Here is a 17,311-nt window from a genome sequence, read left to right as displayed (position 1 = left end):
TCCCGTCTAGCCAGCACATTGTGGATAAACCATTTAAGGTAACGGCCCATTAACACAGTAGGCCATGGAAGCAGCTTATCCTGACCTGATGGAGTTTCCTGTGGACGTTCTAGCCAATATATGGCTAATGGCTGCTACGGCTCATCAAAGCATGCGAGGGCATGTGACCAGCTCATGTGACCCTGGACTCCATTTTGTACCTGTACTTTTCCATTAACTATGCTAGGGGCTTTGTTTGGGACAATGAAGTTCCCTCCACATAGAAGAAGCTGTAAGGGGAAAGCGACGTCATCACTTGGCCTCACTCTCCCCAGAATGCAACATCTGGAGACATCTCAGGAACAAAGACTGAACTGGGGAGGTGGTCCCAGGCAGGAAATAGGGAATCCCAGCCTGTGTATGGAAGATTGGTGGAGAATTTGTATCATCAGGGTGAGACAGCGCTTGTTTCATATCCTGTGTAGTGTATAGAACTTAGATTGCAATTTTGTTTTATTTTTTAGGTAGCCAACTTTGATCTGTACGCTATTACTTCTAATCACTTAAAATGTTGTTATGTAGTTAATAAATCTGTTTTATATTTTTTACCTAAAACAGTGCATTGTTTGAAGTGCAATCTGCTCATGAATGGGGGCTGGTGCATTGTGCTCTCCACACTGAGGGAGGGGCGGACCTGGTAATAACTTACACTGATAGGAACAGTACAGCTCTGGAGTCCTAGACTGGGGGGAACTGACTGAAACCTATTGTTGGTTCACAAGTGGCTAGCGAAAGCATTCATGTTAACTGCAGCTGGGTGCGTCCCTGCTTGTGTATGGCTGTGTAAGTGCAAGACCTGGAGAGGATTGCAGCTTGTCACAGCCTCAGAGTGTGAGATTGGTATGCCAGAGGGCTCAGCAGTAACCCCGTTCCAGGTTGCACCCCGGGGAAGTACGTCACAGCCAGGCAGCAGCCTTGTCTAATTTCTTAATGCTACCACCTCCCCACGACATATATTGTGTTGCACTAGCTAACACATACACCAGGTATCTCTAGATGCTGCCTTGCTCAGGTAAAACCTCCAGGGTACATGCTCCACTGAGGCCGACAGTAGGTAAAAGACCTACTACTTCTGTTGACCGCTAAGAGGGATTTTCCTTTAGCTCCACCGCTTCTAGAGCAGATGGGGCTGCATTCTATCCCCCATGCCAAGGGGGGCTTGGAGGGTGGGGGTTAGACGGCAACTATGCAGAAAGCCATAGAGGAGGAGTAATTCTTCAGACTGCTTCCAACGCTCTTGCCTTCCCTCTTCCATGGCATACACAGTGCTCACGCTGTTCCCGACACATCACCCATTCCAGCCTGCCTTCCCGCCCGCTAATGGAAGAAGAATAGCTGAGTGACACTAATGGGGCCGGGTGCCTAGAACACATGCAGGAGAGCTCTTCCATTAGCAGCGGAAGCTACCATCGTGGGCGTCTTCATTTAAGGGTTGACGGCTGCCTCTTAAAAATAGCTCTGGCTTTTAAAGAACAAAAATAGCTCTTCTCCTCCAAGGTCAGGAATCTCACCGACCTGGTGATGCTGTTAATTCTGCATGTGCCAAGGTGCAGGGCACAACTGGGGGCAATGCCATGAGGTCATCTCCCGGGGACATCTACTTACATAGTTCTCACTCGCCTAATCTCTGAGACCACGCCCGCGGTTAACGTGTTTGGAGTGACCGGTCCATAGCAGGGCAGGGATTTAAACCCCCGTCACCTGAATCCTACTTCAGTGCCCTACCCATGAGACCAAGTGACATACAGGACGTAGGTCATGAAAGGGACACAGAAAGCCACGGCAGACAGAACAGCACATCTGATTAGTGCAAAGCGTGACCATCCCCATGGAAATCTGGGCCAATCACACACAAGTCACCACAGGAGAAGAATCCTAAAACTGGTGCCTTTATTCTCTGGCTGTAGCTGCCAGTCACGGTAGGGCGGGACACACACATGCCCAGCCCGGCCTATTATCTATTTGGTAGCCCCAGGGTCTGCAGTCTCCGCGGCCCTGCACATTCTGTGAGCCCCTTCTAGGAAGAGGCTAGTAGTCTGTGCTCAGGGCTATGGGCCGCAAGGCTCCTGAGTGCTAATTCTGACTCTGCCCCAACTCCTCCTGTACCTCCGTCCCACCCGCCCTGACTGGAATGACTGACCTGCCTCAGCGGGTCTGTCGGCCTGTGGGAATGGACGTCCCCTTCTAGATTCACACCTTCCAAGGCCAGAAGGGACCAATGTGATCATCCAGTCTGACCTGTATAACACAGGCCAGAGACCTGCCCCACAATCATCCCTAGATCAGAGCTTTCAGACAGCCAGCCAGTTTTGATTTAAAAATGATCAGTGATGCAGAATCCACCATGACCCTTGGTAATTTGTTCCAGTGGCTAATTACTTTCACAGCTAAACATATGTGCCTCATTTCCAGTCTGAATTTGTCTAGCTTCAACTTCCAGCCATTGGATCGTGTTAGACCTTCCTCTGCCAGATTGAGCCCGTTATTAAATATTTGTTCCCCATGCGGATACTTACAGACTGTGATCATGTCTAGCAGGGGGTAAGCTGAAGAAAGAAGGGGAGAGTGTCATTCTCTGCCCCCTGGTTCTCCCAGAAGGTGGGGTGTATGGGGGCTCTTTAGAGAGAGGAGAGTGGGTAGTCAGCAAATGAGACTCGTTAGGGCTCCTCAGAGTGTGATGGGTTAAAGACAAGGGCCTGAAAACAACATGACAGGGTCCAGCATTGCCATGCAGGCACTAGGGACCAGGCACGTGCTAACGGGAGGACAGACAGATTCACCCCAGGAGTAGAGACAGACCCAACAGTAGCCTAGCCAGGAATTTTCCAACAGGACATTTTTCCATGCTGCTTTGTCAAAAGCAAAACGTTTTGCAGAAACACACTGATCTCAACATTTCAGGAAAACCAAACCAAAACCCAATGAACAGCTGCTCCAAGTCTCCCTTGGGAACAACTTTCCATTTCTTTATTTTATCTTAGATAACGTCGTAGCAAATTGAAAAAGTTCAAGTCGGAACAAAATGTTTCAAATTGACCTAAAACAATTCCCCTCCCTCCGCGCCCTGAAATTTCACATTGTGGGAAACGTCCGTGTTTTTTGGTTTCGTTCCATTTAGGAACAGAAAAGGAAAAAAAAAAGACCTACAGAATGGAAAATCTGGTTCCTGACCATCTCGCTTCAATAGTTGGATTTTTCCCATCCATAACGCATACGACACAGAGTGTAAAACCCCAAGCAGCACGGAGGGGCCCCAATTTCAGTCCATTTTATGCCCACAAGGCATAAACAGGGGTCTCAGTCTTTCACCAAGCAGAGCAGTGAGCTGCTTCCAGGGTCTTGGATCTCCAGCCAGAATAGCTTTCGACTCTGGTGCCTGTTTCTGTGCGGCCTGAGTGGGGCTCTTTATCCCGCTCTCTCTCTCACCCCTGGGGGACTCAGTTACTCCTAGCATTCATTCCCTGTTAATCATCTGCTATTCGTGTTGGCTTTGCTGAGCCAGCTGCACACAGACAGCGTCTGCTTCAGAAGCATGTTTCAAGGAGCGGTTTGGGGAATGGGAACCAACCTGACAACTGGTTCGAAAATCTCCAGCTAGCCAACAAACTAGATTCACTGGACACCTCAGCATCATTAATGAATAACTGCTCCGTGCCCTGGTATGGTACCTTAGACCGCCGCATGGTTGCAGCTGTTTCCTACACTGCTATGGCCAAATCCTGAGAGGTGGCGAGACCCATGGAGCACCTGTGTCCTGTCTCGTGGACATTACACCACAGGTGTAAGTTAGAGCAGCTCCTCAGCTGCTCCAATTAATGCCAGAGCCAAGTGGCATAGATCAGGAAGCCAGAAGTGGCTGCCTGACAGCCTCCATCATCTCCCTCTGTTCGAGAAGGCTGATTGGAGAAGCTCCTATTGCTCTTGGGGTGGAAGGTGAGGAGGTCTGTGATGGTCCTTAGTTCCTGGGGGAGTTGACTCCACAGTCTGGGACCAGCCCCTGACAAAGTTCTGTCTCCTGCACAGATGATGGTGGAAAGTTCGACTGTACCAGAGGAGCAGAGAGCTCCACACCAGTCCCACTCCTGGCGCTGCAGGGCTATTTTAGATACCCTGGGCAGAGGCCATTGACTACTCTGAAAATAAGGACCTTGTACCTGGATTCAGTGATCTGTGGGAAGCGGAGGGCAGGTCCGATGTGCTCGCGGGAGCCCACGTTGCTAAGGAGATATGCTGCAATGTTCTGTATTAGTTGAAGTTCCCTAAACCCTGAAGGCTTCAGGCCCAGGTGTGTCGTATTGCTATAATCCAGAGGACAGGCGAGGAAGGCCTGAAAAACTGAGGCCAGGTCACCCTCCACCAGGATAGGATGGAATTCCCTAGCAAACTGGACATGCTGTTTCTGAGCAGCCAGTCATCTTGGTCTCTCGGCTTCTTTATGCAAAGAAACTAGGTTCCAGCACTGGCCATAGCTTGCCTGGTACTTTCCCCAAGAGTAGGGGTGTTAACACCAGGCTCCTGGGCCTATTTCTACTTGGATCACTCCAGCTGGCCTCCTTAAATTCCCCTGTAGCTTCAGCAGGATACAGCATTCATCTTCACTTCCTGTCCTGACGTGGTGTGCAATGCTGATGTTAACCAGCAGCTGTGTCCAGTCCCGACGCTGGCTACGTTTGAGTGTGTGAGGGGGAGTGAAACGTGATCTGAACCCCCCCTATCTAACCCTATACAATGCGGCTCTCCTAATGCTTAGAGATCCTTGGGCAAAAGAGGCTAAGGAAGTGCAAAACGTTTATTATCCCTATGGCCCCCTTTCCTTGGCCCAGGTTAACAGAATAAATGGGCGTGCTTAATTCTAACTTCAGTTTTCCAAGGCATTGCATCCAACCTGTTCTTTAGAGTGTGAGCCCTGATAGAAAGAGCAACATTACCCTTTCCTCCTTTGTAAAGTGCTCTGCCTTCCTCAGCTGAAAGGTGCTATATATAGATAGAACATTACTATTCTATTCCATACCAAAAAGATGCGTATGTTAAGGTTACGTGGTTACAGACTGCTGCATAACCTTAACTCTTCCCTCTGGGTATGGGTTACAGTACATTCTTTAATTACAGGATCACACACTGGTTTCCCGCAGCACCTGCCTCATTCAGGGCACAAGCTGCCTGGCATGAAGTAAACAAGACAGCTGTTCACTGTGTGGTCCCTGCCTCATTCACCAGACAAGGAATGGGGCAGAGGTTTTGCAGAGAAAATGGCATGTGATCACATCATTAAACACTATACCATAATGCACGTGTTCAAGGGGCAGAGTTAAGGTTGCCTGGATAACCTTACTTTTGACATTTCCTGGCTTTTGGGTGCTTGACCATGCAGATGTAATGTTCTTTTAACCTTTTTGGGGTCTAGAATCTCCGAGGCTTTTAAAGAAAAGGGAGACTATTAAACAGAAGAATTCTCCCATGTAGCTAGTCACCTGGAGAACGCTCTGGCTTTGCCTGATACGTGCATTAGCGACTGATCGCTCGGCTCTCTGAGCACCCACTTTTGAACACTGAGGGAGTCAGAAACTGGCCTCTTTCTCTCTGTCCCAACTTAGAGTCCCGATGAAGAGGGCCGCTGCTCCTCCGTCTTGGCCTGGGGCCGTAAAATAATGGGCTCATGTTCCTCCATCTTCACCTCTAGCGGAAGCAACTGCCCCTCCCCCACTCCCCCATCTTGACCTGCAGCCCCAAGACCGCGGGTCTTTGCCCCTTTATCTCAGCTTGCAGCCCAGGGGTAGCAGGTCATCCCCAGCATTAGCCTGCTGCATTCAGGCTGCCAGCCCTTCCCTTTGCCCTGCAGCACGGGGACACCATCACATGGACTTCCCCAGGCGTTTAATATTAACAATAACCAAGGAGGCCGTTGACCAGGACAGCACTGGCCCCTCTCCCTGCCCAGGACAAACGGCCCCACTCCAAGCTCAACTTCAGGCTGGCCCAGAGTCCCGTCCCCCCACACGCGCCCCAGTCTCTTGCTGCTTCCACCAGGGCCCCTCAAGCCACGCGTCCCAGCCGTGACTCCACTCAGCCATCTCCACATGCCCACGGCTGGGCGCTGGACTCTCCCGCTCTAACGCTCTGCTGGTGAAGCTTTCACCCGAAAGGCCCATGTGGCCATGGGATCGGGCAGCCTGGGAGAAGGAGAGAAGCGGCGTGTGGCTCTGAGGGGCCAGCAGCAGCAACGGGAGCCTTCATCCGCTTCCCCCGTGGGTCGCCTTCAGCCCTTCTCCAACGTAGTGATACAGAACGGCTGGGGTTAGCCCGCCGCTCCTCCTTGGGAGGGTTTAATGCTTCCACCAGCAGAAGCACCCTTGCGGGAAGGTCTCTGCCTGGCCTGGCTGGGTGGTCCTTGCTGCCTTTCCGTGGCTTGCGGTTTCAAATAGAGAGAAAGAATTTTAAAGAAAGCAAGAGTGCCCCCAGCCCCTAACCCCTCCCGGAGCAGCAGCTGGTACCAGAGAGGGGCCATCCCAGCCTGCGCCCTTCCAGTTTTAATTCAGGACCCAAGAAGAAGCAAGGAGCAGCTGGTGATGGGGGAGAAAGACACTCCCAGGTGAAGCGATGGGTCCAGAAAGCTTCCTCTGCCCCATCTCTGGGGTTCGGCTGGTCACGGCACGGACAGCCGTCGAGAAGAGTGATGAGATAGTGTCTGCTTGAATAATTAATCCTTTAGAAGCCGCTCTTTGCCAATGGATTCATTTTCCTTAAATCAAACACGGTTGCTTATTGTTTTGCGGCTGCTGTCGGCTTTGCCGTAGAAGGAGATGATTGGATCAAGGGGCTGGCACACATTCTGAGAGCCCCCCGGTCTCCGCGCAGACCCCGCTGGATGAGCAGGGACAACGCAACATGACTTGAGCGCACCTGGGCTCTCAGGCTGACTCCCCCCTCTCGCAAACGGACCTGGGGACAAAAAGAGAGAGACACTAGGCTGACTCCCAGGGAGAGAGACCGCTGGCCAGCCGAACGGCTCCTCCAGGGCCTTTCCCTGCCTCTCTGGCTCCTGCTATCCCTCCCCACTCACATCTCGCACTCTCTGGGCTGCTTTCTCCACCCTGCATGGCCCAGAGCAGTGCTTTGCGGCCCGTCCATTGGAGATGGGCCCGCTATGTCGTTAAGGGGGGTGGCATGGTTTTGGGGGTTCAGGAGGGGACTGGGAGTCTAGGTCAGCTCCTGGGTCCTCCTCCTGGCTCTGACTCTGCTTCACTTGAGTGATTTTGAGCCAGCCACGGAGGCCGAACTGTGGGTGGCCCCGAGACCCTCCCTACGTCCCTGAATAGACTCGGCCAGGTTTTCAGAAGTGCTGAGGGCCAGCGGCTGTCACTGCCAGCCCGGCAGGAGATGTAGTCTCCATACCTGTGCACAGCGCAGGTGCCGGCTTGCACAGTGCAGCTCTCTGACCTGCCAGTCGGCTCACAGATCAGGCAGTACCGGGACATGCCTTTTAGATCCAGCCCTCCTGGTTTGAACCCCATGGAGAGCCGGGCCAGGGGCAGCCGGGATCGAGATGGAAACGGTAGACTCTGTTACACAGGTCCCAGCTTGTCATGCAACCTCCATATCCAAGCAGCGGCCGCTTGAGGGGAGATGGAGCGGGCCAGGTTGTGGGATCTGCTGTGAGCTGTAGCTCTGCAGGGAAGATGAAGACGGCTCTAGGCTAATTCTGGCCACCGAGCTGCCATCGGGTCCCGGGAGCTGGGGGAAGATCTCCCCGGCACACACCGTGCCGCAGAGCACTGCAAACAAGCAGGAATGCTTGAAGCACTGAATTACCTGATGTGTTAGGCCTCCGGCTCATACGTTTCGAAGCAGCTGGAGAGAGAGAAAATAAGGAGGAAGGGGTTAGTTTTCCTTCTCCGACATGTACCGTCGGTGGCGCTGAGTAGCTGGAAGGGCTGCACCCCTCGGCTCGGAACGATTGTGGGTAATTAGATGAATGTGACAGGGCTGCTCCATGGGGAACAAAGGGTTAACTCTGGCTCAGTTTCCCCTCCCGCTGTGCAGCCCTATCGATTAGCTACCTGGGCCTGGGAGAGGGCGAAGGGACGACCTTCACTTTGTAACTACCCTATGAAGCCGAGAGTGGCTGCTATCTGGGTCTCTTCAAGCATCTTTCACTCCAGGATGCCAGACACCACAGGGTGCGGGACAGGCGCCATCCCGCTCTGCAGGGGCAGGAGCTGAGGTTAAACGACTTGCCTGAGACGGGAGCTCAGCGGTGGACCCGGGAGAACTCAGCTGCTGAGACCAGCAGGCCAGTCGCAACCGTCTCCACCACCACGGCCTACTGAGCACCACCGCATCAGCCAGCGTGACCACCGATGATGCTGTTGCACCAGGCCTTGTGCAGTGAAATTGCCAGATCTGGCTGAATCCTGCAAACCCACGAACCTCAGGGGCAGGCCTGCTGGCACCTCTGTCTCTTTTAGAGGCACCCGGCACATCACATGCTCATAGAAACACACTGGCAGGAGCTGGGAGTTGGTCCCTTAGCCAGGCTGTTCCTGCCCCCACCCAACCCGCATTACCTCACGCTGTTCACGCCCCACCTCGGGGATGGTGCCGGCATAAACCTCACCAGGGTGCTTCCTTAGAACCAAGAGCCACTGTATCGTAGTCCTGTCTGTCTGTGGACATGTCAATTTCTACAGCATCCACCCTCCCCAGGAGTAACAAGCACTGTGCGGCAAACCCCAAGTGCTTGGGGAGATGCCCCATCCTCCTGCAGAAAACAGGGTACTTGGGAAGCCGATGATAAGACCTCGTGGCCCCAAGGCCCTGGCTTGTAAAAGACACACACTATTTGCCTTGGGCAAAACAGTGAATTGCTATAACCCAGGCCTGAGTCACAGGGAATCATTATTAGCAGTTTCCCACTCACGCGTTACAACAGCCTCACACTCATACTGCCTTTTCCTTACTCCACAGTCTGAGTGGGAATACTGGAAACTCAAACTGTGCTGCTTTGGGATTGGTCCAAAAAAAAAAAAAAATCACGTGATATTGATTGGAGGAGAACCTAAGTGCATCTCGCACAAAGATTTCCAAGTGTGACTTTAAAAATCCCTTCCTGCGAGCATTGTGAGCCCATCAAACGTTTCAGCCCAGACTGCCACAGTGTCTGAGCACCCCACAACTCCCCTACACGGGAACTATTATCCCTGTTTAGCCAGATGGGGAGCGAGAGCCCGGAGAGATGCAGTGACTTGACCAAGGTCAGTCTGTGGCAAAGCGGGACTTGAACCCCAGATCTCTGTCCAGCACCTTTATCGCACGACCGTCCTGCCTCACTCGCACGCCTGAGGGGAGTGACCACAAGATGTGCCACAAACACATCCCTGGGAAAACGGCCTGTATTATCCAGCCAGCCACACAAGTAACAACCCCAGCAGCGGCAGCTGCCGGAAAACGTAGCAGCCTTTGCATCAGAGGAGCAAAGGGCCACTAGGTTTAATAGCCTGGCAAACGCTTGGAGCCATGGTACAAACGTCAGCCAAGCAGAGATGTCCCATTTCTGCGGAACCAGACCCGCTGCCAAGCGGGCTGGCACAAAAGCCGCAGAGGAAGGGGAAGACTCCGCCTCTAATCCTGACCCCTCGGATCTGCTGGGGGATGAAGAGTCTTGCCCCAGCAACCAATTCGAATATGCCCGAGCAGCTTCGGATGGGGAGGCAGGGGCTTGCATCGGAAAGGGATTTTGAGCTGTAACTGGGGCTCTCTGAATCGGTGACGGTGCATCATGCCCCGAGAGACAGCCTGTCCCACCAAGGGGCCAGGTTAGGATCAGCCCTTGCTCAGGGAAGCAAAATCACACTGAGAGGGGCAGGAAGGAGGCAGGGCCGCAGACCGGCTCTGCCTGTCCCAGCACAGCACACCTGTCTAACCAGGTGCTCCTGAGCCCCCGCTCGCAGCCAGAGGGATGTGCTCAGGTACAGCGCCCCGGCGCTCTGGCTGATCTCCGAACCATCCCAGAAACAGGAGGGGAGAGAATTGCCGGCACATCACCAGTTACTCTTCAAAGACTCAACACTCTTCCTTGGGACTCACCAGCTTTCCCACCCGCCGCCCCATCAGGCCCCCCTTTCACGATGCCTTTCATTCCCGGCTTTCAGAGCAAGGGGGTTGGAGACCGAATCATTTCTCTGTCTGCCAGCTCAGGCCCTTCCTTGCTCAATGCAGCGGGTGCGCAGAGTGAATGCACAATGGGCCCCTTGACAGCTCGGCCACGAGGAGTCCGAACATCCTTGGGGAGTGGGCAATAGCTCTAGGCAAATGGACCCTGGTTCAATGTACTCAGCACCTCAAAGCCTTGCTACGCTGCGGAGAGATTTCTTGAGCATGCTGGCGGGGGTTATACAAGGGAGCCCCATCCTTTTAGGAATTATACCGCACCCACAGGCAGTTTCGCTTAGTGGTTAGAGCACGGGAATCCGAATCATGCGTTTTATTCCTGCCATGGATTTGCTGTGCCCCGTCCGCCGGGGAAAGTCACCTAAACTCTCCAGGCCCCGGTTTCCCCATCTGTCAAATAGGGCTAATGATGCTGGCCCACCTCCCTGGGTTTGGTGAGGGTGAATTCACTGATGTGCACAAGGGCAGAAGGTTATTAATTTGGGGATCTCCTGAGAAGATGTAGCTCCCAGGGGCTTCCCTGCGATGCTGCATGCTGACAGCGGTGTTTCAGATGCCATCGGCAGACCGTTGGGCAGTGTTTCCTGACTGGGGGATCTGGGCTGTCTAAGCCCCGCACAGCCCTTGCGCTCCCCACCCTTGAGGCTGGTGGCGGCCTGGCCAGGACTCGCACCGAATGCTGCTCTCGCACCCTCTGCCCCATCCCTGGCATGCGGGGCTGAGCCAGCTGCCTTGGTGCAGTACCCGCTGTCTGCAGTTCGGCCTGCGGACACATCCTGAGGGACAGAGACGGGAAATGGCTGCCAGCTGCAGGGTTAGCCCCAAACTCTCGAACCGAGCAAGAGCAGAAGAGGGGAAGCAAACATGAAGCAGAGTCCGACCGGGCCCCAGGGTGGTGGGCATTTCTCCCTGTCCCCTCTGCCAAGCAAAAAGCCAGACGCATCCCATTGTAAAGAGCCACGCTGGAGATCCCGTTCCACCATAGCTGTCATTATAAACCTGAGGGAAGGCAGGGCCCGGGGTGCTATGCGCTGCATGGCCTGGATCTCCCCGGCAAAGGGCGCTTGTACTAACAGACCTTTAACCATGGACATCGTGAATTCAGTGCTAGGAAGTGTTGGTCCCTTCCTGACCCACAGCGGAAATACAGCCCATGCAGTGGTGGGGCAAGCTTCCTGCCCGGACACCTGGCCAATATGCCATGACCCTGCCCTGAACTGACCTCTCTAGAGAGGCCCGTTCAGTCCCTGGCTTCTCTGCAGAGAGGCCTGCTAGTGGCCCCTTGTGAAGATGGTGTTTGTGTAGGAATGCTTGTCTGCTAGCCATTGGGCTGAGACCCACTGTTCATGTCATGGCCCCCACCCATTAGAGTCGTGGTTTTTTGCCACACAGACACTTGTCCATTAGGAACTGGCGTGAGACCTGCCAAGCTCATTTAACACCAAGCCACTGAGCAGTAACGAGGTTCAGTCCCTACCAACCTGGGCTTGTAGCTGGAAAGCATCCGACGGCCAATTGCCCAGTCCCCAAGCCATGGAGGAGGAGCTGGCCAGGATGAACACTGCTACCTGCCAGTGGCTTCCCTCTGGCCACCAGCCGCGTTCCTTAGACCCAGCTGTCCTGCTTTCAGGGCCCAGAAGAAAAGCTTCTGGTCAGGTTTATAACAGCAATAAGGACCCCCAGGATCAGTCCGTTGGCAATCAGATAAAGACCAGCTCTTTGCTAACTGCCCACACCCAGCTAGTCCTTATCTGAGTCGCTGACTGCTGGTTCGGGCCTTGTTGCTCAAGCGAATCCGAGAAGTTTCCACGTTTGTGGAAGAAACAGTAGACGAATCACAGTCTGCAGTAGCCTCTCCAGCAGTCCCCCGTGCTGCCATTGCGTGTTGACAGAGTCCAGACCGAGGAGAGGGAAAGGACAGGGACAGGGAGCAGATTTGTAACGGAGAAGGAATTTCAAAGCAGCGACCCCAATTACCAGGAGAAATCATCTGCCGAGCTGCATCCCCTGTCGCTGCATCACGCCTGCAGGTACCTCCCTGCCGACCATTGGACAATGGGCCCCTAGGCCTGCTGGGGACAGTTACCCAACACGGGCAAAGAATGAACCCTGCCCTCCTGGCTTTGGTTGCTCTGAGTCAATGACTAGGACAGAGGCTGGGAAAGGATTGTGAGCCAGGCTAACAGCAGAAAATGCTCTGTGTTCGCCAACCCCACCCAGCTCTCGCCTACTGATCTCACTCTGGAGGAAACCCCCGGGTGTGGGGATACTGCGCCCGCCCCACCCGCTTGGCAGGCGTGATGCTACGAGCCAGTGGGATGCCACTCCCTGCACCGTGAAACCCAGCACCGATTGGTTGTCACTCACAGTTAGCGGATCAGCAGCAAAAGCAGCCACACTGTTCCTCATCTCATTCTCATTGCCCCGCAGAGGGATGAGCGAGATGTTACCCAACCTGGAGTCCTGCTGCGTCCGCGACGCCCGCACCTTGGAGGATTCGGAGGGCCACACGTTCCCGCCGTTCTGGGGAGGGAGAGCAGACACATGGCGAGTGAGCAGGGAAGCGGCCAGCGCTGCTGGAACAAGCCTGGGATCTCAGCGTGCCAGTGAACGGGGCCTCACTGAGTGCTCTCTAATTCAGACGCAGAGCGGCACCAGCGGCCCTCAATGCTGTCCGGCCAATGTGTCTCAACTCAGTCCGGAGAGCAACCAGAGCCCGCTGCAATGCTGCACCAGCTGGACTAAGAGCCACCAAAGCATTTCACATACGGCTCTGGAGAGAGACCAGAGACTGCAGTACTGAGCGGGGCCGGGAGCTAGCGGCCAAAGGCTTTACAGCCCTTTCAAGGGGATCTTTGAGCCAGCCGGTCAGCAGATCAATGACCGATGCTGCCCCTCTCCGACACACCTGCTCAGCTACCTACCTGCCATACTTATCTGGCCCCCATCACTATCGTTACTGTGTTTATTCTCTCCCAACCCTCTGTCCTCATTGTACAGATGGGGGAACAGAGCCCTGGAAAGGCTGTGAGTTGCCCAGGGTCACCCAGGATCTTGGTGGTGGGGTAGGAATCGAACTCTGCTCTTCCACACCTCAAGCTAGTCTTCTAGCCATCAGACCATCCTTCCTCTTGGGCTGGCTGGGGGAGATGGTGACCTGGCTGTGGGGGCTGTGAAATGTGACTGTCTTGTCAGGCCGGCAGACCCCCACGCCAGGCCCCCCATGTGGCAGGGGGTGTATCCGAGCCATGCGGAAAGGCCCCTCTCTGCCCCCATCCCCTCTCCCCCCGCCCTGAAGGATGGCAATGCATGCTGAGGGGCCGCCCGCTGCTCAGGTGGTACCTGTACGTGGAGGAAGGTTGCGAACCACTCGCGCAGCTCCATCTGGGTATCGCAGCACAGGTACCTGGGAAGGAGATCAAAGGGGCAGTCAGGGTGGGCGAGTCCGGCCGGAGGTGACGTGAGCAGCGAGACGAGCCCCCTCCCCGGCCTGCCTGCGTCCAGTGTAGGGAATGCAAGCCACCTGCGGCAGAAATCCCACAGCAGATGTGAAACACGACCGGCCCTACAGGCCGGCTCACTTGCTCACAATCAGAGCTGCCTCAGTGGCTGTTATTCCAGGCCACAGCCGGATGGCTCCTGCCCAGCACAGGGCACAGGGGCTGCTGGCTGCCCTGGGTCCAGCCCTGGCACTTGCGACCAGTGGGGTTGGATCTGCTGGTGTAGCCAGAGGCAGGGCCGTCTCTAGAGAGAGCCGTGACCCTGCAGTGCTCCCTGCTTATGTATCAGTGGCATGTTCCCCCGGGAGGCTGCACTCAGGTTTCCTTTCAAGCATGGGTTTGTTTGCAGCTGGGAGAGATTGATTCCGGCTCATGAATCTGATTTGTTTGAATCTGACGGATCAGATTGGTTTGAGTCACGAATCTGATTTGGCCTTTGTGCCAGGTTGAAAACCAGGATCTTTAGGTATTCAAAATCAGGCCCCAACGTTACTGGGCTTTCAGCATCTCTCAGGATGGGGTCCTGGCTGCCAGGCTGTGGGCGTACATGGGTATCGCCGTGATTAAGAAATACAGCTGTGTGTCGAATGATCTATTCCTGACATCATCATTCGTGATCAGAGAACATCTGGAGCGTCGGATGATGAAAGCTGCTTCTGAGCTCTAGATAATTAGACAGAGACAGCAGCTAGGCTGGCAGAGCCAGAGGGAGGGAATCTAGGTCAGGGGTTCTCAAACTGGGGGTTGGGACCCCTCGGGGGGTCACGAGGTTATTACATTGGAGGGTTGCGAGCTGTCAGCCTGCACCCCAAACCTCACTTTGCCTCCAGCATTTATAATGGTGTTAAATACACAAAAAGTGTTTTTAATTTATAAGGGGGGGGGGTCGCACTCAGAGGCTTGCTGTGTGAAAGGGGTCACCAGCACAAAAGTTTGAGAACCACTGGTCTAGAGGGACAGATGGTTGAAGAAATGGACAGTGGCTCCTTTAAATAAAATGCTGGGGAAGGGGGTGAGAGAGAGCCCCCTCCTCTCTCTGGGATGGACTCAGCATTGCTGGTCTGTATGTCATAGACCCCTATCCATAGAGATTCTCATTTAGCTCAAGTGACGGGGGCCCACAGATGGGGGTTTTAAGTAGCTACAGTCTGGCACGGCAATGAATTTGTTTCAATAATAACTGTACAAGGCCATGCAGACAGATCCTGGCCAGGGACATTTCTGTGCAGAAACAACTCCTCCTCCCCAAGTCTCCTGCAGCGGGGAAGTCCCGGAACCCCTTTGGTGCGCGAGCATGGTTCTGTTTCTGAATGGAGCTCCACCTCGCTCCCTGTCTGCCTGAACGCCAGCGGATCGGGGTCTGGGCCTGGCTAAGCTTAACAAACAGCTCTCCTCCAGCCAAACCCCCCGGGCCCCGGCCCGCCACTGCTCCTTACCACTGTTGCTTTTCATGCTTCTCATTTTCATAGAACACCGTGAATCCCCAGCTGCCAGGGAGAGAAGAGAACAGAACGCTGAATTCCAAGCTTTCCTCTCCCAAACGGCTCCCCACCCGTTAGGTTAGTAAGTTTTCCAACAGAGCACACCTGGTATCCCAGCAACCACAAGCCTCTCTGCATTACGGTGGCAAACTGTTGTGATTTGTCACCACCGCCAGGCACTTTCCTCCATGATCTTTGCTTTTGGAGAGGCCAGGTGGCACTTGAGTCTATTGCTGGCATCCTCCGGCAATGAGAGGAACTCTCTGCAAAGGTCGGAAAGCTGCCACGTGCCATAAAACCATCCTCTCTCATGGTTTTGTGGTGCATTTGAACCCAGCGGATCTCCAAGTTTGCCTGCTGATTAAATGCAGCCACATCTGGGGTGGGGGATATTTAACAGCACAATGCAACGTTACACAGCAGGGTAGCCCGGTAAAACAAAAGACATTAGCCCTGATTCTTCCCAGTTTTACGCCAGTGTCCAACCCACAAGTTGCCCCCAGGCACAGCCAGTGAGACAGCGATGTCCAAATCAACATCACGACCTACTGGGCATGAGTGGTGCTCTGGCAAAGATGCCAGCTCCATGGCCCTCCACGTGGCACCGGCCACCCACGGGAGCAGGAGGCAGGACTGTCTCTAGAGAGAGCCATGACCCTGCAGTGCTCCCTGCTTATGTATCAGTGGCATGTATCCCTGGGAGGCTGCACTCAGGTTTCCTTTCAAGTATGGGTTTGTTTGCAGCAGGGACAGACTGATTCTGGCTCATGAATCTGATCTGTTTGAATCTGACAGATCGGATCGGATTGAGTAACGAATCTGATTTGGCCTTTGTGCCAGCTTGAAAACCAGGATCTTTAGGCATTAACAATACTGGGCTCTCAGCATCTCTCAGGATTGGGCCCATTTTTAATAAGGCAGGTCCAATCCAAACCCCACCCCCACAAGGCAAGAGCCTAGCCGTGCCAGAATCTAAACAATGGGGCTAGCTGGATGTGAACCACAGCCCTGGCCCCTCCAGTCTCCAGCCCACTCCCTGCCTCCTCTTACCCGACCAAATTGCTCCCAAATCAGACCCAGTCTTGGGGCTGAGCCCCCCGCAGCAGGCCTGCCTGACCTGTGACGTCTAACCCCAGTGTGATGTGCTGAATAAAGCACTCTGGAATAGCACAGTGACACATTGCCATGCTGTGCTTGGGGCATTCCCCTCCTGGTGCTTTGCGTTCCCCAGCCCTGGCAGACAGCCCCAGCGTGGTCTATTTCACAGCTCCTGTGTTTTCCCTTTCCACCCTATGGAATAAAAATCTGGAAGAACGTCTGCACCTGCAGACCTCCTGCAGACCTGCCAGCCAGATCAGTACTTGGAAGGGAGAGCAGGGGTGCCTTAGCCAGATTCCAACCTGGAGTGTAACGCTGCTCTCTCCAACTTGTCACCGCACCACCGCCCGGCAAGCCTACCCGACTCCTAAACTTTAAGGGCAGAAGGAACCATCATGATCATCTAGTCTGACCGCCTGCACTTTGCAGGCCACCGAACCTCGCCCACCCCCTCCTGGAATAGACCCTGAACCTCTGGCTGAGTCACTGACAACCTCAAATCATGGTTTAAAGCCTTCGAGTTCCAGAGACTCCACCATTTACACTAGTTTAACCCTGCAAGTGACCCGTGCCCCAGGCTGCCGAGGAAGGCGAAACCCCACCAGGCTCTCTGCCAGTCTGATGGGGCCAGGGGGAATTCCTTCCTGATCCCAACTATGGCGATCAGTTAGCATGTGGGCAAGACCCACCAGCCAGACCCCAGACGCCTGGGGAAAGAATTCTCTGTAGTAACTCAGAGGCCGTCCCATCTTTGACACTCTGCCTGAGTAGGCTGACTGGATCTGTCTCCAAACCGCACCGAGGAAACATCTGTGCCTGCTCGTGCTTCATGCCCTCCTGGCACCAAGTGCCAGGCTCTGCTGCTGCCCATGGAGGGCGAGAAACCCAGGTGGGGGAGCCTGTTCCCCACTCTGGTTCCACAGCCCAGCGGGGCTATTGGCTGGCAGCTCCGCCGAGCTATCAGCATGTGCGTGCACCTGGCCTGGATCATGAACTCCCCTATACCTGCTCCTCTTGCAGTGAGAG

At 54.4% G+C, this 17,311-nt stretch overlaps 1 protein-coding gene across 13 annotated transcripts in view; it reads right to left on the bottom strand.

The window, feature by feature from the left end:
* Positions 1-1,912: 1,912 nt before the first annotated feature.
* Positions 1,913-17,311, bottom strand: part of ARAP1 (ArfGAP with RhoGAP domain, ankyrin repeat and PH domain 1) — a 232,190-nt gene continuing 216,791 nt past the window's right edge. For 6 of the 13 annotated variants that reach the window (XR_012157524.1, XR_012157517.1, XR_012157526.1 and 3 more), the window contains 4 exons: positions 15,143-15,193; positions 13,549-13,612; positions 7,849-12,729; positions 1,913-6,978 (listed from right to left, as the gene is read on the bottom strand). Coding sequence is in view for 3 of the 13 variants with exons in the window: in XM_073333741.1 (XP_073189842.1) it covers positions 7,870-7,887; positions 12,574-12,729; positions 13,549-13,612; positions 15,143-15,193 (289 nt within the window). In the remaining 10 variants the exon portion in view is untranslated. The remainder of the gene's footprint in view (positions 6,979-7,848; positions 12,730-13,548; positions 13,613-15,142; positions 15,194-17,311) is intronic. The other 7 variants (XR_012157534.1, XR_012157536.1, XR_012157538.1 and 4 more) reach the window with 3 other exon arrangements.

This window comes from Lepidochelys kempii, chromosome 1, assembly GCF_965140265.1.
Source record: "Lepidochelys kempii isolate rLepKem1 chromosome 1, rLepKem1.hap2, whole genome shotgun sequence".
Classification (NCBI taxonomy): Eukaryota; Metazoa; Chordata; order Testudines; family Cheloniidae; genus Lepidochelys; species Lepidochelys kempii.
This window is presented reverse-complemented; position numbering and strand designations above follow the sequence as displayed.